At 45.2% G+C, this 23,601-nt stretch overlaps 2 protein-coding genes across 5 annotated transcripts in view; one reads left to right on the top strand and one right to left on the bottom strand.

Moving 5' to 3' along the window:
• MLST8 (MTOR associated protein, LST8 homolog) overlaps positions 1 to 10,192 on the bottom strand; it is a 29,278-nt gene extending 19,086 nt beyond the window's left edge. The window contains exons 1-4 of one of the 3 annotated variants that reach the window (XM_030212285.1): positions 9,961 to 10,192; positions 8,992 to 9,210; positions 5,749 to 5,886; positions 496 to 547 (exon numbers count right to left, since the gene is read on the bottom strand). In XM_030212285.1, coding sequence (XP_030068145.1) covers positions 496 to 547; positions 5,749 to 5,877 — 181 coding nt within the window. In that variant the 5' untranslated portion in view covers positions 5,878 to 5,886; positions 8,992 to 9,210; positions 9,961 to 10,192. Of the gene's footprint in view, positions 1 to 495; positions 548 to 5,748; positions 5,887 to 8,991; positions 9,211 to 9,956 lie in introns of all 3 variants that reach the window. The other 2 variants (XM_030212284.1, XM_030212286.1) reach the window with 2 other exon arrangements.
• Positions 10,193 to 10,300: 108 nt separating this feature from the next.
• The window catches only part of LOC115476065 (hexosaminidase D-like), a 63,046-nt gene continuing 49,745 nt past the window's right edge, over positions 10,301 to 23,601 (top strand). Inside the window, exon 1 of one of the 2 annotated variants that reach the window (XM_030212197.1) lies at positions 10,301 to 10,318. The gene's annotated coding sequence lies outside the window, so the exon portion shown is untranslated. Of the gene's footprint in view, positions 10,319 to 10,436; positions 10,519 to 23,601 lie in introns of those variants that run through there. The other variant, XM_030212196.1, reaches the window with a different exon arrangement.

The following is a 23,601-nucleotide window of genomic DNA, read 5'->3' on the forward strand; positions in this document are numbered from 1 at the left end:
ATTCCTTCTCTTCTTTTTATTCTAGTTTCTTTTTATCTGTTAGGTTCACGTGACCAGGGCTCTTGACTCACTAGAGTCACAGTTTTTTCTCAGTCTCCACCTGCTGGAAGGCGTGCACAACCCATCAGTCCAATCCTGGGCCGGTCCGGAGGGATGCTAAGGAAAGATATTTCACTTCACTCAATGTTTCTTTCTTAATTTTGATTCCTTCTCTTCTTTTTATTCTAGTTTCTATCTGTTGTTAACCGCTTTGAACTGCTAAATCAGCGGGCGTTGGCAGTATGCAAAAGATTTCTCACTTCACAATGTTCTTTCTAAATAGCTTGAATGTCAACACAGTAGTGCCTCCAATGCAGAAAACAGCCTCTTGAAGCTTCAGGTGACGAATCCTAGTTTTACAATTTCCTTTCCTTCAGAAAAGGTCAAACATCACCAACACAGCTATGTCCAGTGAATCCTATAATCACACAATATTCAGAAGCTGAATGCACTCACCTGCTGCAGCAATCATGCTGCGATCTGGGGTAATCTCCAAGGCATTCACCTGCTGCAATCAGTAATTAAGGAAGAGCAACAGCTGAGTGATTATGCAAGTTTAAGAGTAATTACTGCCTGCATTGAGAGGAACTCTGAAGGTACTTTTTACTTGTAAGCTTTGTGTACCTACAAGAAAAGCACCCAAGGAGATCAGTACCTGTTTTTGCTTTGGGTATATTTTCCCTTGGAAATAATGCAAGTAGTTTTAAAAACGTCATCTATGCATATTATTTCTTAACCTCAACACGCCCTCACACAAGGAGAAATTAGGACTTACCTGATAATTTCCATTAGTTCTTCACACTGTTCCAGAACCTGTGGGATAGATGTGTCTACCAACCAGCAGGTGGAGATAGAGAACTGAAAACTGAGATGACATACCTTTCTCTTGGCATCCAGTCCAGCTCCTCAGTATTTACGTAGACACGCAGTAAGGATAATGCTCAGAATAAACACTACAATTTTAACCCGACCAGCAAACGTGTGGACATCTCTGGACAACTTAGAGATTTGCAGTAACCACCATACGACATAACAATTATTTGGCCCATTACATCAATCCGACTAAACATCTGAGAAGCCTCGAGTAGGCCTCTGGAATAGTGAGAAGGACTAATGGAAAGAAAATGATCTCCTTCTATTACGTAGCTTCCCACTATTCCAGAAGCTGTGGGATGTATAAAAGCAATCTCTATAACGGGTGGTATCCTGGCACCATCACCACTGCCCCGAGGACTGAAGCCAAAAAACTGGCTTCCGAGTGTGCCGTAACGTCCAACCTGCATTGCTTGGCAAAGGTATGAAGCATCGACCACGTTGCTGCCTTGCAAATATCCGCCAGAGACAGTAAGGTAGTCTCCGACTAGGATGTCGCTGTATGCCTTGTAAAATGAGCCAGCAAGGCCTGAGGAGCCTGCTTCCCTGCAAGTAAATAAGCTGATGTGATAGTCTCCTTTAGCCATCTAGCAACTGTGGGCTTGGAAGCCACGAGGCCAAGCCTCTGTTTACCAAAAAGCACAAATAGTCTGTCCTATTTGCGAAGCTCATTTGTGACTTCCAGATAGCTAATGGAGGACTCTACGCACATTGAGAAGCCACAAGGAAGAATACTGAGCCTCTTTCGTCCTCTCTGCAAAAGGCAAGAAGCTGCACAGATTGATTGAGACGAAATGCCGATACCACTTTTGGAAGAAAGGAAGGAACCATGCACAGAGAGACCCACACCTCCAAAAAGTAGAGAAAGGGATCCTAAGAAGAGATAGACTGAAGCGTCAAAAACCTACATGCTGATGCAACAGCCACCAAGAATAAGAATGCTGTCTTTAGCATAAGATCTTTCAAGGAGGCCTTCCGGAGTGGCTCAAAAGGAGGCTTCTGCGGAGCTCAAAGTACTAAATTAAGGTTCCACTCTGGACAAGGCGTACGAAAGGGATGCCACAAGTGGCCCACTCCCCGCAAGAATCAAACAATATTTGGGTGAGCCGCAAGAGACGTCTTCTGTAGTCAGCCCTTGAAACAGGCCAAAGCCACAACCTGAACTTTTAGAGAACCCAAAGCCAATCCTTTCTGAAGACTGGCCTGGAGAAACACTAGGAATTAAGTGATCTGAGAAAAGAAGGGAGATAGTCCGTGCTCAGAACACAGCTCAAAAACATCCTCCACATTCTTGTGTATGCCATGCCTGAATCAGAATAACCTTTTTGTTTCAACCGAGCCTTTCAATGGCCAAGCCATAAGACCAAAGGGGCACAGATCCTCCATGAGCATCGGACCTTGCTTCAGTAGGCCAGATACCTGAGGAAAACAGAAAGGATCTCTGTCCAGCAGTCAAATCAGGTCAGCGTACCACAGCCTCAGCAGCCACTCCAGGGCTATGAGAATTATCCAACCCCAGTGTACCATGGGCCAAGGAGGAAAGACATGCAGTAGATGTGCCTCCGGCCAGGGCTACACTAAGGCATAGATCCCCATTAAGCCTGGTTCTTTTCAATGGATGAACAACTTGGGCCCTTTGGCATTCCTTTTCATCGCCATCAAGTCCAGAAGCAGAAAACCTCATTGGTCCAGTATCAGCTAAAAACCCTGGTTGGATATTTCCCATTCTCCCAGGTTGAAGGAATGCCTGCTGAGAAAGTTCATCACCACATTCAAGGACTGAGCAATGTAAGCTGCTTACAAGCAGAGATTTTTTCTTCACCCAACTCATCAAGAAAGCCACCTCCATCATCACTGGATGGCTGCGTGTCCCACCTTGGTTGTTGATATAAGCCACTGCTGTCGCATTGTCGGAGACAACTTAGACCATGGCCCCTGGGGAGCAAAGTCATGTAGGGCATTCCACACTGCCCTGCACTCCAAGCGATTTATCGACCACCAAGACTCCTGTTCCATCCATGTGCCAGATGGAATTTGTAATGAGCTCCCCAACCCAATTTGCTGGCGTCTGTTGTCACCACCTCCCATTCTGCTACCAAAAAGGAAGATCCAATGGGCAAATTACTGGGCAACAACCACCACTGCATAATGAACCTTGACCACTTTGGTTTCCTTTTGACAAGGAGACTGCAAGGAGAGAGAAGCAACCAGGCAGGAGAACCCACTGGTCTCATGTGATTTGGCTCATTCCTCTCTAAGCTCCTGAAGACATCCTCCTACCATAGGAAGAGGACCAGCCTCGCATCATCGCATTGGGCACCCTAGCTGACTGAGAGGAGGAATTCCATTCCATAAAAAAGAAAGACTGGCATGCCTGAAAGCAGGACTTCTGACCATATTGCCGACGACCAGGCTGGTACCCTCTGCTGTCTCGAAATATAGATCGGAAGACCCCTGAAGACAGACGACCAGAGACTTTCAGCTTATCCTCTGGCAACCTCTGAGGCTTAGATTCCCCCAGTTCTTTCACCAAGTTACTGAGATCATCTCCAAATATTAATTTGCCTCAAAAGGGCCGTTTAACCAGATGTGACTTTGACGCTGTATTCGCTGCCTAATGCTGCAACCAGAGCTGCCAATGTGCCATGGCAGCCAAAGACATACTTGCGGGTCGTAACATGTCAAACAGGATCTGCCAAGTAGGCCAACCCCACTTCCAGTTGGACGTTATGGCGCCTGTCTTGTATTGCAAAATGCTGATGCCACTTCAGGCATGCTCTTGCCATGAACGAGCTGAACACTGTTGCTTGAAGGCCCAAAGAGGATACTTCAAAGGCTTGTTTCAGCGTGCCTTTTAGCTTCCTATCCTGTAGGTCTTTTAGGGCAATGTCTCCTTCTACCAGCAAGGTGGTGGTCTTAGTCATCGCCATAACAAGAGAGTCCATCCTAGGAGGCTGCAATTTCTCTTTCTCCTCTGGAATCAATAGTTAGAGGTGAGCCATGGCTTTTTCCACTCTCAGCCCTGCGTTCGGTGAACCCATTCTGCTGAATCAGGTCCTGAATGTCAGGATTTATCAGGAAGGACTTAAAAGGACTTCTAAGCCCCCTCATGATCGATGAAGATGGAACTCCTGATGCTGAAGCAGAAGGCTCCTCAATGGAAAGCACTGCCAGTGCCTCAGAAATAAGAGTACTGAGGCTCCTGTTTATGAAACAAACTCAGCATTTTTGGGGCATCTCCCTCCTCTAACAGCTCGTTTAATGATGGCTCCACTGAATAGACTGAGGTCACATCAGATAAGGGAGAAGCAGACAGCCTCATCTGCCCACTCCTGGAACTCTAAACGAGATCTCTCAGGAACCGGAGGTGCAGCGGGGCGACAAACTGAAGCACCTTGCAGCAACTGACTGTCCCTGCTTCATCACAATAGGTCTGGTGTAAGAGCAAAATAAACTCTGGAGAAAACAAAGATCCTGATGTAGCTGAATGATGTCTCGGGCCCTGAGGTTGTAAAATAGCAGCTGTGCTCAAGTGATCAGACCAACTGTTCCCTCCGTGTCCCGCGGGATTCCCAACTTACACATACTGCAGTACCCTGACGCTGGCAGACAGGTCCCACAGCAGGAGCACTGCTTAACTGCCGCTGTGGGAGTTGTCATTCATCCCAACTGTTACAAGTGCTGCACCATGCAATCCTAAATGACGAGTCAGGATCTCTCCCCTCCAGCAAGTAGAACTTGCAGCCCTCTGAGTGGTTCCGAGTCAAATTTTAGTTGGACTTACAACTGCCGGCTGCTCCCCAAGCTCACAGTCTCCACAAGTCTTATCTCAGGCTCCCCAGTAAATCTCTTTCCTCCTTTTTTTTTTAAGGTTGTGTTGGAAAGGATAGCTCCACAGGAAATAGGGGAGAGGTGAAGGGAGAGAAGAAGTAAATTTGCAGGGCACCAGGAGACAGGGATCTGAAGACTCTGCAGACACAAGCCTCCCACAAAGCTCAAGTGGGGACCAGCTGACCAACTGGACCAGGAGCAAATCACTCAGAACCAAAGGCTGAAAAGTGTGTCCGTCCACCTGCTGGAGACAGAAATACTGAGGAGCTGGACTGGATGCTAAGAGAGATATGTCTCAGCTCAGTTTTCAGTTCTGTATCTCCACCTGCTGGTTGATGGTCTCAACTATCCCAAAAGTTCTAGAACAGTGGGAAGATACGTAATAGAAACACCTCTCGAGTCTACTCGGCATTGGCTATCTTCCTTGCTGCCTCTTTCCTCTGCAACTCTATGCCTCTCAAACCGTTCAGAACTCTCATTTAAAAAATTCAAAGCAATGCTCAAAACTTGTCTGTTTCAGCAAGCGTTTAATCTTGCATAACGCTTTACTGTTTCCTACCCAGTTCTTGCACTATTTCCTTCCTTTCCCCCCTCCCCTGCCTTTTACTGTACGTGTGATTGCTTCTTGAATGACTGGTATCACTGATCACTGTCCTGTGAATTTTTTAAGTTCTTTTCTGTTTTCTTTGTTTTTAGAGTTGTACACTGCTGTGATCTGCAATTTAGTTAATGGCAGTATAACAAAGTCAAATAAAATATAATGTTGGTAAAGTTATCAGTAGAAATGGCATTGAAGTGTTAAATGTTATAATGCAGACAGTGACTTCTTCCCACCCTTCCACTAATGCATCCCAATACTGCAATGCCAGGTGCACCTAAGTACTTAGCCTTCGCAGCCTCTCGTCAACAGCTCTCAAGAGGCAGGAAACTTTCTAAGAAAAGAACAGGTGGGGGAAGCAGAGGATGATATAGGCATGTACCACACACATACACTGGAAAGGATACAGAGTCTTGGTGCTGCACAGTTCGAGTGCAAATGCCACTATGTGCCTGCCAGAATCGCACTGTATGGTCATATCCGGCTGTAGCCAGAATAACAGGGTCACTGCTAACTGTACCCTGGGCTGAATTCATGATTCAAATCTGCAAATAAAACAAAACAAAACATAGTAAGATAGTAAATGATGGCAGAAAAAGGCCATTCTGTCTTTCCACGTTCAGTTTGGCAGAAATCACTTTAGTAATCGTGAGAGAGGGGCATCCCATCCTAGGAACAATAAAGCTGAAAAATGTTGTGCTGGGTCCCAGCTAAGGTCACCTGAGTAGCAGTGTGTGTCCAGCACAGCTGCTGCCACTGTAATCTTCAACCTGCATCTGCACAAGAACTCTAGAAACATTCTGTACTGCTGTCTGGCTCTAATGGGATTGGAGGCAGTCTCCAACTGCTTTAGAAATCATAAGCAGCTGTATATGTGCAGATTCTGGTTTCCAAAGTAGTGCACACATACTGCTACTTATGATTTCTAAAGCACTACTAGGTGCTCATATTTATGGGGACAGTTCTACAACTGGGTGCCATGTGTTCAATTCTAACAGCAGCTGTGCACACAGCTGTAAAGAATACGGGCGTAAAACCACATTTGTGCACAGGAAATTAGGCACGCTCCTTTAGATCAAGCCAATGGCAGGTGCACCTCTTGTATGCTTAAGTACTGCACGTCACATGTGTAATTTAAAATATTCTGTAAGTTACGTGTGTAACTAGGTTATCAATAGAAATCAAACAAAAGAAAACATGAAAAAGAAAATAAGATGATACCTTTTTTTATTGGACATAACTTAATACATTTCTTGATTAGCTTTCGAAGGTTGCCCTTCTTCGTCAGATCGGAAATAAGCAAATGTGGTAACAGATAGTATATATAAGTAATGAATTCTGACCGAGGCGATTTCAAGTTACATAGTAACATAGTAGATGACGGCAGAAAAAGACCTGCATGGTCCATCTAGTCTGCCCAAGATAAACTCATATCTTGAATTTGTACCTGTCTTTTTCAGGGCACAGACCGTATAAGTCTGCCCAGCAGTATTTCCCGCCTCCCAACCACCAGTCCCGTCTCCCATCACCGGCTCTGGTACAGACCGTATAAGTCTGCCCTCCCCTATCCTAGCCTCCCAACCACCAACCCCTCTTCCCCCCACCTGCTCCGCCACCCAATTTCAGCTAAGCTTCTAAGGATCCATTCCTGCTGCACAGGATTCCTTTATGCATATCCCACGCATGTTTGAATTCTGTTACCGTTTTCATCTCCACCACCTCCCACGGGAGGGCATTCCAAGCATCCACCACCCTCTCCGTGAAAAAATACTTCCCGACATCTTTTTTGAGTCTGCCCCCCTTCAATCTCATTTCATGTCCTCTCGTTCTACTGCCATCCCATCTCCGGAAAAGATTTTTTTGCGGATTAATACCTTTCAAGTATTTGAACGTCTGTATCATATCACCCCTGTTCCTCCTTTCCTCCAGGGTATACATGTTCAGGTCAGCAAGTCTTTGGTCATACGTCTTGGAACGCAAATCCCATACCATTCTCGTAGCTTTTCTTTGCACCGCTTCCATTTTTTTAACATCCTTCGCAAGGTACGGCCTCCAAAACTGAACACAATACTCCAGGTGGGGCCTCACCAACGACTTGTACAGGGGCATCAACACTTCCTTTCTTCTGCTGATCACACCTCTCTCTATACAGCCTAGCAACCTTCTCGCTACGGCCACCGTGGCAGAATGGATTCGGCTGTGGTTGTAATGGTAAACTCGGATTTGTAAATTATGGCTATTCCGCCTCCTTTTTTTCTGTTTCTTGTCCAGTGGGTAATTTTGTATCCTGGTGGGCATAAATCTAAGATTATGGGGTCTTTAAGGTCATGGATCCAGGTTTCAGTGATAAATAGGAGGTCAAGATTGTCTGTGGTGATCCCATCTGTTATAACCTCTGTTTTATTTACTGCTGATCTGGCGTTTATATATCCCATTTGGATTGGTCGGTAAGGTTCCGTTTGGGATTTGGTTGTGTTAATTTTTATTATTTGCCTGTTTTCTTGGTATTTGGTTCTGTTGTGTCCTTTATTCCCTTTGTTGTTTTTTTTTCCGGCTGCGTTTGTTTTTCCTTTTAGTTGGTTGTTATTCTTTTGGGTTGGTAAGCTGTAATTGGGTTGTATGTGTTGTGGGTAGATTGTTTTTGTATTGGGAGTGGTCCATGCCTGGTTGATTAAGGGGAGGAAGTAGATTATCATGAGCAATTTGTTGGTATTCATGTTGGCTGTGTTTTGTAATTGTTGGTAATGTCCGGTTGTATTACTGGATGAAATTTTGTATGATCATCAATCAGAATCAACATTCAGCATGTGTAAGCATATGAAAGCACCTCTTAGGCATGTTTATGTGAACATCAGCCGTATCAACATTAAGCATAGATGAGCATTAAGCGTACATGTGCTTTAATGCAGATACTACTGCTACTTAACATTTCTAAAGCGCTACTAGGGTTACGCAGCGCTGTACAATTTAACAAAGAGGGACGAGCATGTGTAAACATACGTGAGCACATCTTAAGCATTTTTGTGTGAACATCAGCAGTATCAACATTAAGCATCAACAGAAATCAAACAAAACAAGGAAAAGAAAATAAGATGACACCTTTTTAATTGGACATAACAATACATTTCTTGATTAGCTTTCGAAGGAGTGTGGTAGCCATGTTAGTCCACTCTTAAGGTTATCAATAGAAATCAAACAAAATAAAACATGGAAAAGATCTGATGAAGAAGGGCAACCTTCGAAAGCTAATCAAGAAATGTATTAAGTTATGTCCAATAAAAAAAGGTATCTTATTTTCTTTTCCATGTTTTATTTTGTTTGATTTCTATTGATAACCTTAAGAGTGGACTAACACGGCTACCACAGTCCTCTACTTAACATTAAGCATAAATGTGCATTAGCATAGATGAGCAATTAGCATGAATGGGCATTAAGCAAATGTGCATTGTGTAACTAGGAAACACAGCCATGTCCTGCCCATGCATTGAACACATGGACGCCCCTACCCTGTTTCCCCCAAAATATGACAGTGTCTTATATTAATTTTTGCTCCCAAAGATGCGCTAGGTCTTATTTTCAGGGGATGTCTTATTTTCATGGAAACACGGTAACATGATTGGATTATTGCAGTTCTTTACTCCAAGACTTACTTCAATATCAGCTGCAGAGGCTACAAGCTGTTCAAAATACTGTACTACAGTAAAATTGCAGCTTCTTAGAGAAAATGGCCACCAACTTTTAGCAGTAGCTTCCTAGAATTTCAGCAGCCTTTTTAATTTCACAGCAGCAGGACAAGAAGTCAGCATTAAGTAAATTAAGGAGAAGCCTTGATACAGCTTGTTGAAACATGATTCGGCACAACAATCCCCCTACAACGAAAAAGAAGGAGACTGAGCAATACAGTGCACAGAATCTCCATTTACCTACCGTAAGTTAAGTACAGCATTCTAAATAAGCTTAGTCCTTAGGGTTCCTAATACCCCCTTCTCTCCCTTCCCCCCCATGTACCTTCTGTTGGGACCCTCACCCAGTTTTAAAGATGTCAGGAGGCTGCCGAACGTCTGTGGGGAAGGGCAGCGGCGGCTTGACTTCAGCCTTTCCCTTCAATGTCCCGCCCTCGCGAAAACAGGAAATACCTGGGGACACTGACAGGAGAGACTGGACTCAAGCTGCCGCAGCGACTTAAAATAACAGCTGAGCTTTAAACGCAGGGCAGCGTGTCCAGAACGGAATGGAAGGTAATATGTCGGGGAGTTGAGGGCGGGCTCAGCTGGGGGGGCGGGAGGCGGAAGATACAATTTGGAGCTAGGTCCTACTTTCGGGGGAGGCCTTATATTTAGCAATTCAGCAAAACCTCTACTAGGTCTTATTTTCAGGGGAAACAGGGTATGTAGTTATGCGCTACTTTCTCAAATTATGTAAGCACACAGTTATGGACTTTGCAGTGCTTACACTATCTAGGGATGGCATATGGGATACAACATATGGGATTGGTAGCTGTGTGTAGAAGGAGCTGCTGCTACTTTGCCGACGTGCTCACAAGTCCCCACCACTGTTTGCAGGGTCCAGTCTCACACCCAGAACCTGCAGCCTCCCATCAAAGTCTTCTACCTACCTACCAGGGAAAAGACTGGAGCCCGGGGACGGTACAACAGAACACAATGAATCTGGCCTGGGAAACAGTGGCACAGGAGGCCTGGAAGCCCCGGGGTTTCTCTACTGCTGCTGCTCCTGCTCAGTCAGCTGTCTCCGGCCAGGTCGCTCTCGGTTACCCCTGACTGTGAGCGGCGCGCTCCTTCCGTTCGCAGCTCGAGACGCAAAGGAAGTGACGTCACACCTCCCCGACAGTGATGATCGAGAATAATCTAACCTCCTTGGGCGGGTGGGCGCGCGCTGGCCGGGGCTGGGTTTAAGTGGGCGGAGAGGGGGGGGCGGGGCTTCACTGGCTGACAGACACACACACACAGGCAATGCGAGGTAAGAGAAGAGCGCGACAGGTATCGGCATCGGTCCTTCCTTCTGTGCCGCTGCCCCGCCCCCTTCAGGGCTCGGCCACACCCTCCTTCCAGTTCCTGCTGCTCGCGCGCTTGGTTCCCGACGTCATTCTTCTAAGCACTTAACCCCGTTACCCGACGGTGGGAACTGGAGCTTCCGCCTCTGCGCTAACTGCCTCACTGGTACCTAACTCAAGGGGGGGGGGGGGAGGAGGGGCAGGGTGACCAGAGAAGGGGGCAGAGGGGGGGGGGACAGGGTGGGTCCAGCCATAGGAGCCGAATATTGAGAAAATTTCTTGTAACATAGTAACATAGTAGATGACGGCAGAAAAAGACCTGCACGGTCCATCCAGTCTGCCCAACAAGACAACTCATGTGTGCTACTTTTTGTGTATACCCTACTTTGATTTGTACCTGTGCTCTACAGGGCACAGACCGTATAAGTCTGCCCAGCACTATCCCCGCCTCCCAACCACTGGCACAGACTGTATAAGTCTGCCCAGCACTATCCCCACCTCCCAACCACCGGCTCTGGCACAGACCGTATAAGTCTGCCCAGCACTATCCCCACCTCCCAACCTCCAGCCCCGCCTTCCACCACTGGCTCTGGCACAGACCGTATAAGTCTGCCCCACACTATCCCCGCCTCCCAACCACCAGCCCCGCCTCCCACCACCAGCTCTGGCACAGACCATATAAGTCTGCCCAGCACTATCCCCGCCTCCCAACCTCCAACCCCGCCTCCCACTACCGGCTCTGCTATCCAATCTCGGCTAAGCTCCTTAGGATCCATTCCTTCTGAACAGGATTCCTTTATGTTTATCCCACGCATGTTTGAATTCCGTTACCGTTTTCCTCTCCACCACCTCCCGTGGGAGGGCATTCCAAGCATCCACCACTCTCTCCGTGAAGAAATACTTCCTGACATTTTTCTTGAGTCTGCCCCCCTTCAATCTCATTTCATGTCCTCTCGTTCTACCGCCTTCGTATGTGTCCAGGGAGGGGTTATTTCCACTGGGTTTAGCAGCCCCAATCATTTTGAAAAGTTGGCTCCTATGGGTCCAGCAGAGGTGTTTACAAGGGTCAGCTGGATCGTCTCCGAAAGGTGGGTGTCTGGGTTCCCTGTCACTACCCTGTAGTGGCCCATCCGGCCTACTGTATGTGCTGGGAGTCTTTCCACTTTGGCCAACACTTGGGACAGAGGCTATAAACCAGGGCCATCAGACTGAGACCCCAAACCTGTGCATAGGTGGAACAGGAGGGCAGTAAGAGGGATGTGTGTTAGTAACATAGTAGATGACGGCACAGAAAGACCTGCACGGTCCATCCAGTCTGCCCAACAAGATAAACTCATATGTGCTACTTTATATGTACACCTCACTTTGATTTGTATCTGCCATTTTCAGGGCACAGACCGTACAAGTCTGCCCAGCACCAGCCCCACCTCCCACCACCGGCTCTGCTGCCCAATCTCTGCTAAGCTTCTGAGGATCCATTCCTTCCAAACAGGATTCCTTTACGTTTATCCCAAGCATTTTTGAATTCCGTTACCGTTTTCATCTCCACCACCTCCCATGGGAGGGCATTCCACATGTATCCACCACCCTCTCTGTGAAAAAATACTTCCTGACATTTTTTCTTGAGTCTGCCCCCCTCCAATCTCATTTCATGTCCTCTAGTTCTACCGCCTTCCCATCTACAGAAAAGGTTCGTTTGCGGATTAAATATTTGAACGTCTGTATCATATCACCCCTGTTTCTCCTTTCCTCCAGGGTATACATGTTCAGGGCAGCAAGTCTCTCATCATACGTCTTGTAATGCAAATCCCATACCATTCTTGTAGCTTTTCTTTGCACCGCTTCAATTCTTTTTACATCCTTAGCAAGATACGGCCTCCAAAACTGAACACAATACTCCAGGTGGGGCCTCACCAACGACTTATACAGGGGCATCAACACTTCCTTTCTTCTGCTGGTCACACCTCTCTGTATACAGCCTAGCAACCTTCTTGCTACGGCCACCGCCTTGTCACACTGTTTCGTCGCCTTCAGATCCTCAGATACTATCACCCCAAGATCCCTCTCCCTTTCCGTACATATCAGACTCTCACCTCCTAACATATACGTCTCCCGTGGATTTCTACTCCCTAAGTGCATCACTTTGCATTTCTTCACATTGAATTTTAACTGCCAAACCTTAGACCATTGTTCTAGCTTCCGCAGATCCTTTTTCATGTTTTCCACTCCCGGGTGTCCACTCTGTTACAAATCTTGGTATCATCCGCAAAAAGGCAAACTTTACCTTCTAACCCTTCGGCAATGTCACTCACAAATATATTGAACAGAATCGGCCCCAGCACCGATCCCTGAGGCACTCCACTACTCGCTTTTTCCTCATCCGAGCGAATTCTATTTACCACCACCATCTGGCGTCTGTCCGTCAACCAGTTCCTAATCCAGTTCACCACTTTGGGTCCTATGTTCAGCCTGTCTAGTTTATTCAAGAGCCTCCTGTGGTGAACCATGTCAAAAGCTTTGCTGAAATCTAAGTAGCAAGAAGGAAAGTGTAAAGTATATACCTAAGATTGGATGAAGAGACGTAGGCTAGGGGAATACAATCAGCAAGGGCGAGATTGTTTCAAGAACTCTGGTGGTGACAGTTTCCATAACAAATCCCACAGAGTCAAGTGTTTCAGCGTAAGAACATAACAGTAACCATACTGGATCAGACCAATGGTCCATCTGGCCCAGTATCCTGTTTCCAACAGTGGCCAAGCCAGGTCACAAGTACCTGACAGAAACCCAAGGACATTAGGCAGCTACAGAGAATAGCAGCAGTCACGTGGGGTAGGGTGGGGGCAGTGACACTACCATTTACTGCCCTACACATGAAACTGTAAGCTACGTAAAACTTCTTCCTTGAAAAATTTTGGACTTCCCAGAGATGTGAGTCCCTGGGCTGTTGCCTGGTTTTGCCAGCATTCTCTGATATTAGTAAGCTTTGGACAGGAGAACAATAATGGCAATAGCATATTAATTTATAAATTCCCCTTGAATCAGGGTGTACAGAATATTATGCAATATTTGAATAGTACAACATACAAATCAAACAATACAAAGAACTCTACTTTTTATTCCTAAGCGTGTATTTGCAATACACAAAAGGAGGGAACAAAGCCTCAGGTAACCCATTATGGCATACCTTTATGAGTTCATATAAACAGAATCTGATCATTGGTCTGTGCCCTGAAGAACACAGGTACAAATCAAAGTAGGGTATACACAAAAAGTAGCACATATGAGTTATTTTGTTGGGCAGACTGGATGGACCGTGCAGGTCTTTTTCTGCCGTCATCTACTATGTTACTATTGGTGAAAAAAAACTGTTTCTTTAATACCAATTCATTCAAATGTAAAAAAACAAATAAACTTCTCCCAATGCTGTTAAAGATTCTGTAACATTTAGGTGCTCATTTTCAAAATACATAGACCACCTAGTAGCCTATGGGGTTTGGGCTCATTTTCAAAGCACTTGGACTTGCAAAGTTCCATAGATTACTGTGCAACTTTGTAAGTCTATGTGCTTTGAAAATAAGCCTCTTACTGTAGCTTTAAGCATATGTCTCTCATATGTGGTAAACGTCTAGTGATAGCCAGTGTTTCGGGGTTTTTTTTTTAGTATCTAGGGTGAAACTTATCAGTTATTAAAATGGCCCATGGACTCCCTGAAGCAACATAGCAAAACCCTGGTCACCAATGGATGTTTACCACACAGGAGACAGTTCAGTTTAAAGTGAAGTATTATCACTAATAGTATCGGGAGAAGTTTTTGCATTTTGATGAGTTAGTATTAAAGGATATTTTTTTTTTGTGTGTGTACCAGTGATTAGATTCCGTTTATAGCACTTGTAAAAGAGTGCAAAATAGCTGGTTGTCTGAGGTTTTATTCCTTTTCTCTTATTTTTTTCTATTGCAAATATATTCTAACAAGTAAAATGTACAGTGGAGTACTTTGTATTGGTTCTGTAATTATGGTACTCCATTGATCCTATATATATATATATATATATATATATAAAACCTGATCCTGCAACTTCGGCAATGACTCAGACCACGTCTCCTCCAATTTTCACTATGCTTACCATGACCCTATCCCCTGATTATCTCTATTCATTTATTTAGTTATTTTATTTCTGTTACATTTGTACCCCTGCGCTTTCCCACTCATGGCAGGGTCAATGCGGCTTACATGGGGCAATGGAGGGTTAAGTGACTTGCCCAGAGTCACAAGGAGCTGCCTGTGCCTGAAGAGGGAATCAAACTCAGTTCCTCAGGACCAAAGTCCACCACCCTAACCACTAGGCCATTATTACATCAGTGCTTTTACAGGTTTGCTGGCCATATTGGTTCTGGAGAAAACTGTAGGTTTTGTAGGCTGTAATACATCTTGTTTTCTGTGTCTCTTAAAAGTGTCACAAAGGGAAGGTTGTCCAGGCTCTAGACAAAAGTTTCTCACATAATTATTCAGAAGTATGGACGTATTTATTATTAGAATCGTAGGTCCTTCAATAATGAAGGAACTGTGAGAAGATAGGCTGGCTTTGGATTGTGCAGGATGCATGCTTTCATAGTTCAATAAGCAATTACGATCAGTCTCTTTAGAATGGTTGGAAAGAGAAAAAATCTGTTCACAAGTGCGATTTTAACATTGAAAAAATGTTAATTCAGAAGGATGCAAACAGATAATCAAACTTGATTGATGAATGACAAGAATAAATAAGTAGATTATGAATTGCATGAAACTGTCACCAGTATTTTTCCAAATAACAAAAATATCATTGATATATTTCCAGCAGCACAGTGCGTTAGAAAACAAAGGAGAAGACATGAATAGGTTAGCAATAGATGGCATAAATGATACTGCCTGTCATGACTGTGGTCGTGACCCCACTTTGACTCGCCTTGTTTTCCGGTTGTCAGCCTTAGAGGTGGCTCCAGACTGTTTTTTCTTTGCACTGTTGCCTCTGCTACCACTTCTTCTATGTTCCAAACCTCACTCTGGTGTTCAGTGTGTTCCAAGCCTCTTTCCTGTGGTCATGACATTATCAGTGAAGGCTCTCATAAGGAAGGTGAGGGCATTCAATCGGTGCCTTTGCAAAGCCAAAGGTCTCCAGGTTTGCCTGTGTGCTTGTAGCACTTCTGCCTTGTCTCCTTGCCTGTGTGGGCACTTCTGCCTTTTTTCTTTTGTTTGCTAGTGTGCCTGTGTGGCACTTCTGCCTTGTTTCTTATCTGTTCCTGCCTGTGTGCTAGGGTTCTGGCTTGGTTATTGCCTGTTTGATCTGTTGTTTGAATCTGAGTGGCTGTGTGGCACAACCTTGCTCCTCTGTGTGGCTTTCCTCTACCCTTTGAGTGGCCCTGAGGCCCAGCCTCGAGTTGTTTCCTTGTGTGGCTCCCCTTATCCTTTGAGTGGCTGTGTGGCCCAGCTTTGCCTTGCCTTTTGTGTGGTTCCCATTTACCCTGTTCTTGCTTTCTGCTATACCCAAGTCTGTTCCTGCCTGTGTGTGCTAGGGTTAGCACTTCTATCTGGGTTTTTTGCTTGTTGTGTGTGTGTCTGTTTGTCACCACTGTTATGTCCCTTACTTGTTTGCTGGTGTGCTGGTTTAGCTCTTATGCCTAGTCTGCCTTGCCTAGTGTTCTGCCTAGTCTGCCTTGTCTCGTGTTCTGCCTAGGTCCTTGTTTGTATGCTTGGGCTTGCCTTTAGCCCTTGTGTTTCTGTGGGCTCCAGTGCAGCTTTGCTACTTGTGTGTGTTCAGCCTTCTTGTGTTTGCCTCTGCCTCTGTGCATGTGCCTTCTCTTTTGCCTTTGTGCCTGGGTTCCAGTTCAGCCTTGTGGCCCTTATGAGAGGGCTCTGGTGTGCACAAGTTCCAGTTCGGCCTTAACGGCCTGCTTGAGTGCCTTTCTTCTAGCTTTACTTGGCTCTGCTCCTGTGTACTCTGTTCCTGCCTAGCTAAGCTCAGTTCCTGTGTACCCCGTTCCTACCTAGCAAAGTGCCGTTTCTTAGTATTGCCTGTGTGCTTATTGCACTTCTAGTCTGTTCCATTCCTCGTTGGAAGGTTTGCCTGCTGCTGCCATTCGGCAGCAGCAGCCCAAGAGCTCACGTTTCCCCTGAATCTGTGACAGATTGCAAAGGCCTCCTTGTCCATGACACTCCCATTGCCACTCCAGAAATCTGTTGGTATATATTGTCCTCAAAAGGAAAAGAATTACACATCATAGCTATTTCTGTCAACTGAACTAAAAAGGTAGGTATGTACTAAATGAGGACATGGAGCCATTTTTAAAGCATTTTCCACAACTACAAATACTTGTATACAAAGAACAGACGTCTAACGATGTCAAAAAAAATTGGTGGAACCACGTAGCCTAAAGTGGAGAGTAATTAAAAAAAAATGTGTAGTGTCTTGCACATAAGATCTGAACGAGACAATCAGAGGTTGTAAAAAAGTATCCAGATATTTGCAAGACCATTGTAACAAAGAACCCCTTGCAGACACTATTGGAAGTCCAGGAGGCTTTGTTAAACTTTTGTGTACTTTTATGAGAATGTATAAAATTGGAATTTTGAAAAAATATAATTCAAAAAGCGATAATCTGCCTTGGTGAAAAAAGCCTTTTTGCAAACCCTCACGAGTGTGATTTGCAGTCAAAGTCGCCAAGAAATCAGAAGTATCTTCAGCAAGCAAGCGGTAACTCTGGGAATCTTAACAACTGGTGTCTGAATTCGAGCATGTGTTCCTTTTTATGCAAACTAAAGTTAGCCCCTCCTTTGTCAGCTCCTAATGACAATGGAGGGTTCTTGACTCGAGTGTCTTAAATTTAATTTCTCCTCCTTAATGAGATTAACAAGTCCAGAACATTGTTCCATCTCTTCAATATCTTTCAATATCAAATTCTTAAATGTATATAGAACAGGAACTAATCATTAAATATGCTACAGATACACCCATGCTTTTATAAACACAATCGTTTTTTTTTGTGTGTGCTAGAAATTGTTGTAGATCTCAATGACGTACTCTGTGGAGCTGATATGTGGACTCGAAAAGCAAGTTCTGTGGAATGCTGTATAGGCCTTGAACTGCTGCCTATCACGAGGATACAAATGCAACAAATAAAATATCTGATGACTGCTATGTCAACTTGACAGAAACAAAGCAGGAGACAACCCACTGCAGTATCCAAGCAGACAGTACAAGCAGCAGCAGTGATCCAAGAAAGGACAAGACAGCAAAAGTCCACTCAAATGTAACTTTTTGGAAACTAGACCCAACCTGGACAATAACCACCTTTTCCCACTGAGGGAATTGTAGAATCTCCTTAAGATATTTCATATTGAGTAATAGGAAAATTCAACAAAAACAAATTTTGAGCTCTGGATATGTTTTCCAATTTCTGAAGTTGTACATGTATAGAGAAATTAGCCTTCATAACGGCTGTAGCTGCAGATTCATCAAAGTGTTGTGTCTCAAGTTTATCCAAATGATCTGCAATTACTGTTAATTTTTTATCTTGTTCAGACATTTTAGCAGAAGCTTCCGCTGTATATTTAGCAAGTCTTGAAAACTGAGACAAGTTAACTTGTAACATTTTCTCCATATCTGTAACTACCGTCCAAAGATCTTTTAAAGTCATATCAGACTGTAAAGGCGAAGAACTAGCACATACAGATGAACCTGGACTAACAACCTCTGCTGGCACTGAAACAGGAATAGGGAACTGGAACGGACTCCTTTAATACAGATACTTGAGGAGGGTCCTTGGAGATCTTCCTATCACCAAGGGACAAAAAAATCCCCAGAAAGAGGGGATTAAATTTCCACAAGTGTAGACATTGGATGAGAGGGTGGGGTTTGTTCACCTGATGATAAAGACCCTCAATAGGAGAGACTGGGCCAGGAGTAGATAATTGATTCTTTGACTTAATATGCTGATCCATCGGACCTACGATGTTACCTGGGCCTGCTTCCTCAGGTTGACCTGCTGAAGACTTATTCTTCTGTTTCACCAAACGGCCAGAAGTCTCAGCTCTGAAGGGGCTCCAAAGGGGCTGAACCTGCCCCTTTAGTCACGCCCCTTCAGGCACATTCCCATGGCCACAGCCCGCAGCAGAGCAGTAATTTAAATCTCCCGAAGTCCTCACTAAGGCAGTGTCAGGAGCAGCTGCAGCCCAGAGACTGCCTGTCATGATGCATGAAAAGATGATCCGGTGCTGCTCAGTTGTCCTACAGCAGGGCAGTTGTTGAAATCTCCAGAGGTCCTCACCAAAGCAGCATTGGGAGCGACTCCTGCCTGGTGACTGCCTGTCCTGGTGCATGAAAAAATGATCCAGTGCTGCTCTGGTGTCCCATGGCAGGGCAGTTGTTGAAATCTCCCAGAGTCCTCACCAAAGCAGCATTGAGAGCGACTCCTGCCTGGAGACTGCCTGTCCTGGTGCATGAAAAAATGATCCAGTGCTGCTCTGGTGTCCCATGGCAGGGCAGTTGTTGAAATCTCCCAGAGTCCTCACCAAAGCAGCATTGAGAGCGACTCCTGCCTGGAGACTGCCTGTCCTGGTGCATGAAAAAATGATCCAGTGCTGCTCTGGTGTCCCATGGCAGGGCAGTTGTTGAAATCTCCCAGAGTCCTCACCAAAGCAGCATTGAGAGCGACTCCTGCCTGGAGACTGCCTGTCCTGGTGCATGAAAAAATGATCCAGTGCTGCTCTGGTGTCCCATGGCAGGGCAGTTGTTGAAATCTCCCAGAGTCCTCACCAAAGCAGCATTGAGAGCGACTCCTGCCTGGAGATTGCCTGTTCTGGTGCACAAAAAGATGATCCAGTGCTGCTCCACAATAATCCAGTCTTGATGTTGTCATGGCATGCACAACTAGGGGGTGACAGAAGCTGCTCTTGAAGGTTGCTTGGATTTGGGGAATCAGAGTAAATATTGAATCTAGCTGTATTCCAAGATTCATGACAGAAGAGATTTTGATGTTGGGTATGTGCCTACTTGTGTTAGGGACCCATAGAAGCTTAGTTTTACTTTGGGTTTAGGCAAAGTTGTTTGTTTTTAGCCCATTCTTCAATTGATGTTAGACAGGTAGTCGGTTTATTCAGGGCTCTGGGTAAGTCAGGTTCAGTGGGAATGAGTAGCTGCACGTTATCTGCATAGATGTAGAACTGTGTCCATCGACCAAATCCATTTGGCTGGTGGCTTGAGGTAGATATTGAACAGAATAGGTGACAGTATCAATCCTTTTGGTATCCTACAGATCAGTGCCCATGGTGGGGATGAGGTGCTGCCGAACACTGTGGACTGTTGCCAGTATAATAGATAGGATCTAACATAACATAGTAACATAGTAGATGACAGCAGAAAAAGACCTGCACGGTCCATCCAGTCTGCCCAACAAGATAAACTCATATGTGCTAGTTTTTTGTGTATACCTTACCTTGATTTGTACCTGTCTTTTTCAGGGCACAGACTGTATAAGTCCGCCCAGTACTATCCCCGCCTCCCAACCACCAGCCCCGCCTCCCACCACCGGCTCTGGCACAGACCGTATAAGTCTACCCAGCACTATCCCCGCCTCCCAACCGTCTCTGCCACCCATTCAAGGCTAAGCTCCTGAGGATCCCTTCCTTCTGAACAGGATTCCTTTATGTTTATCCCACGCATGTTTGAATTCCGTTACCGTTTTCCTCTCCACCACCTCCCGCGGGAGGGCATTCCAAGCATCCACCACCCTCTCTGTGAAAAAATACTTCCTGACATTTTTCTTAAGTCTGCCCCCCTTCAATCTCATTTCATGCCCTCTCGTTCTACTGCCTTCCCATCTCTGGAAAAGGTTCGTTTGTGGATTAATACCTTTCAAATATTTGAACGTCTGTATCATATCACCCCTGTTTCTCCTTTCCTCCAGGGTATACATGTCCAGGTCAGCAAGTCTCTCCTCATACGTCTTGTAACGTAAATCCCATACCATCCTCGTAGCTTTTCTTTGCACCTCTTCAATTCTTTTTACATCCTTAGCAAGATACGGCCTCCAAAACTGAACACAAAACTCCAGGTGGGGCCTCACCAACGACTTGTACAGGGGCATCAACACCTCTTTTCTTCTGCTGGTCACGCCTCTCCCTATACAGCCTAGCAACCTTCTAGCTACGGCCACCGCCTTGTCACACTGTTTCGTCGCCTTCAGATCCTCAGATACTATCACCCCAAGACCCCTCTCCCCGTCCGTACCTAGCAGACTCTCCCCGCCTAACACATACGCCTCCCGTGGATTTCTACTCCCTAAGTGCATCACTTTGCATTTCTTCGCATTGAATTTTAATTGCCAAACCTTAGACCATTCTTCTAGCTTTTTCAGATCCTTTTTCATGTTTTCCACTCCCTCCGGGGTGTCTACTGTGTTACAAATGTTAGTATCATCTGCAAATAGGCAAACTTTACCTTCTAACCCTTCGGCAATGTCACTCACAAACAGAATCGGCCCCAGCACCGATCCCTGAGGCACTCCACTACTCACCTTTCCCTCCTACGAGCGAACTCCATTCACCACCACCCTCTGGCGCCTGTCCGTCAACCAGTTCCTAATCCAGTTCACCACTTTGGGTCCCATCTTCAGCCCATCCAGTTTATTTAAGAGCCTCCTGTGGGGAACCGTGTCAAAAGCCTTACTGAAATCTAAGTAGATTACGTCTATAGTACGTACACGAAGGGCAGGCCCAAGAGGAAAGGAGAGACGCGAAGACTGGGCGAAGAGGCATCAGCTGTTCTTTCTGCCCGTGCAGCGCCTTCACATAGAGGTGAGAGGCGCCGTGCGGGCCCGGTTAGAAGGAGGGGGGCCCGGTGGAGGGGGGAGTGGCGGCGACGACCTCATGGGGGGGCACGGGGGCGGAGGATGGCGGGAGGCGGAGCTGGGAAAGAGAGGAAGGGAAGGGGGCCGGGGCAGCCTTAAGTTTTGATTTTTGTTTTGATGCAGGGGGAAGCGGGGTCAGCGGCGAACTCGAGCGGGGCGGGGGGGGCAAGGCCATCCGTGAAGGACGCTCCTGACGAGCGCCTTTGCCCCCTCCCGATCCATGCAACGTGTTTGTGTTTTGGTTTTCTTTTTTTGGTTGTTTTGATGTTTGTGGCATGCGCAGAGCAGACAGCATAACTCTTGGCTGCTCTGCGCATGCCTTAGGGGCCGATTACCGATGGGGATTACACCAGTTTGATGCATTCTACTTTACAGTACCGCACCGAACATGTGCGACTTGTTTTTTTTTTTGGTGCATTCTTCATTTTTTAAAATTCGTTAAGGACTTTAACGTTTTAGATTTTTTAACGTTTGGTTGATGCATCTGGCCCTTAATGCAGAGGAGGTTTATGGTGGTCTTTAGTTTTAGCAGAATGTAACAGATTCAGAATCTTAGACATAGTTATGTAGTTAAAATAAAACTTCAACTCAAGGATTGTAGTTATGCACTTTGTAGTTTCTGGTTCTGATATCCTTGGATGGTCAAGTTGAGAAAGGTTGCTGTAGGCACCATATTGGGTTTAGAGCAAAAGAAGAAGTTACGAATGATGGAAAGTTTACTCACTTGATTGGGACTACAAGTGGCTATCAGAGATTTATACCTGTCCGTTGGGAGAGAATATTGTTCAGGAGAGAGGACTTGCATGTAGTTATACATTCAAAGACTAACGTGGACAGTGCATGGTGGAGTCGCGACATACAGCATGAATACATATGGGACTATTTAATCGCAAGATCAGTGGTTTTGCCTTTTTGAAAGGTGCATTTTATTTATTTATTTATTAGGTTTTATTTACCGCCTTTTTGAAGGAATTCACTCAAGGCGGTGTACAGTAAGAATAGATCAAACATGAGCAATAGGCAATTCAAAAATATTCAAAAACAATTTGAGAAAACACTAAGGATAATGGTTTTGTATGTTAAGCAGTATATTTTCCCCTTCGGTACAGTTTTTTTTGTATACAATTAGGAAAAAACGAGCAGGGACTGTCTGTCTATGTCAGGTGTTCAGCACTGTGTGCGTCTGGTAGCGCCATACAAATGCTAATAATAATAATAATAATAATGAATGAATGTTTTTATGTAGGTTTTGATATATGAATAAAGAGTATGTAATGTTATAAGTAAAAGGTTGCATAATTACTTATAAATACATATTTTAACTAAATGCTGAGGAGGGCTCAGGTGTTTTGATGACAGATGGTATTATCTATCAGGAGACCTATTCTTGCTTCAGATAATAGTTTTGTTGTGAATTTAGCTCTGTAGGATTTTCTTGTTTGTGTGCGTGAGATTCATTTTATGTTTTTATCTTTTTTTTATTCATCTTGGTTTCTTTTTGGATTTTGGATGTTCCTTCGTAATAAAAATGCAATAGTGGGTCTCAGTATCCTGAAGGCTGGGTAGATTCTGCATGCTTACTGTGTGCATTATACTTATTATACTGGGGGGTGGGTGCAATGTTATTTCTAGCTTGGGCTGCTGAACCGGTTAGACCCTTGTGAGAAACAATTTGGTTGCACATGTTGTGTAGTGACTGTCCTAACATGAGTTTGGTGAATTAACTCTAAAGATTCTGCTCTAGTTAAATAGTGGATTGAATGTGTGACACAGTGAAGTGGCCATGTCTCTCTTTGTCCTGGCTCACTTGACAGTTTAATGTGACTAGCGGCCAGGCCTCTTAACACCACAACAGAGTAATTCCTACCCTCTAATCCATATTCACCTTCCTTGGATCGATCCTGGTGCTTTGTTTCAGCTTGTGTCTTCCTGGGGTCCATGGTCTGCTTTGGTCACCTGCTGCCTCCTCCATTGGTCCATTTCAGCATGCATCTTCCATTGGCAATCTGTGTCAGCTGCCGCCTTCATTCTCTAGATGTCCTGCTCTTCCTCTGTGTACTTTGTTTTTGGTGTTAGATTGGAAATGTTCTATTAGACAATGCATGACATCTACCCCCCCCCCCCCCCTCCGAGAACTGCTCTAGCTATGCATTCCAACATGCATTCAGTCCAACATCTCCTGATCTGCCCTTTTCCTGTGTCAGCACTGAGCTGGTGCATTTACATAGTAACAATCCTAAATGACAGCAAAATTCTGTGCACAAAATTTGCAAATTCTGCAAGCTTGTCAGAGCCCCCTCCTTGTACACAGATACAATCCATATTTTTCCCAGTCCCTCTCCCAGCACCCATAGCATCCATCTTTTTT

Source organism: Microcaecilia unicolor, chromosome 8 (assembly GCF_901765095.1).
Source record: "Microcaecilia unicolor chromosome 8, aMicUni1.1, whole genome shotgun sequence".
Lineage (NCBI taxonomy): Eukaryota > Metazoa > Chordata > Amphibia > Gymnophiona > Siphonopidae > Microcaecilia > Microcaecilia unicolor.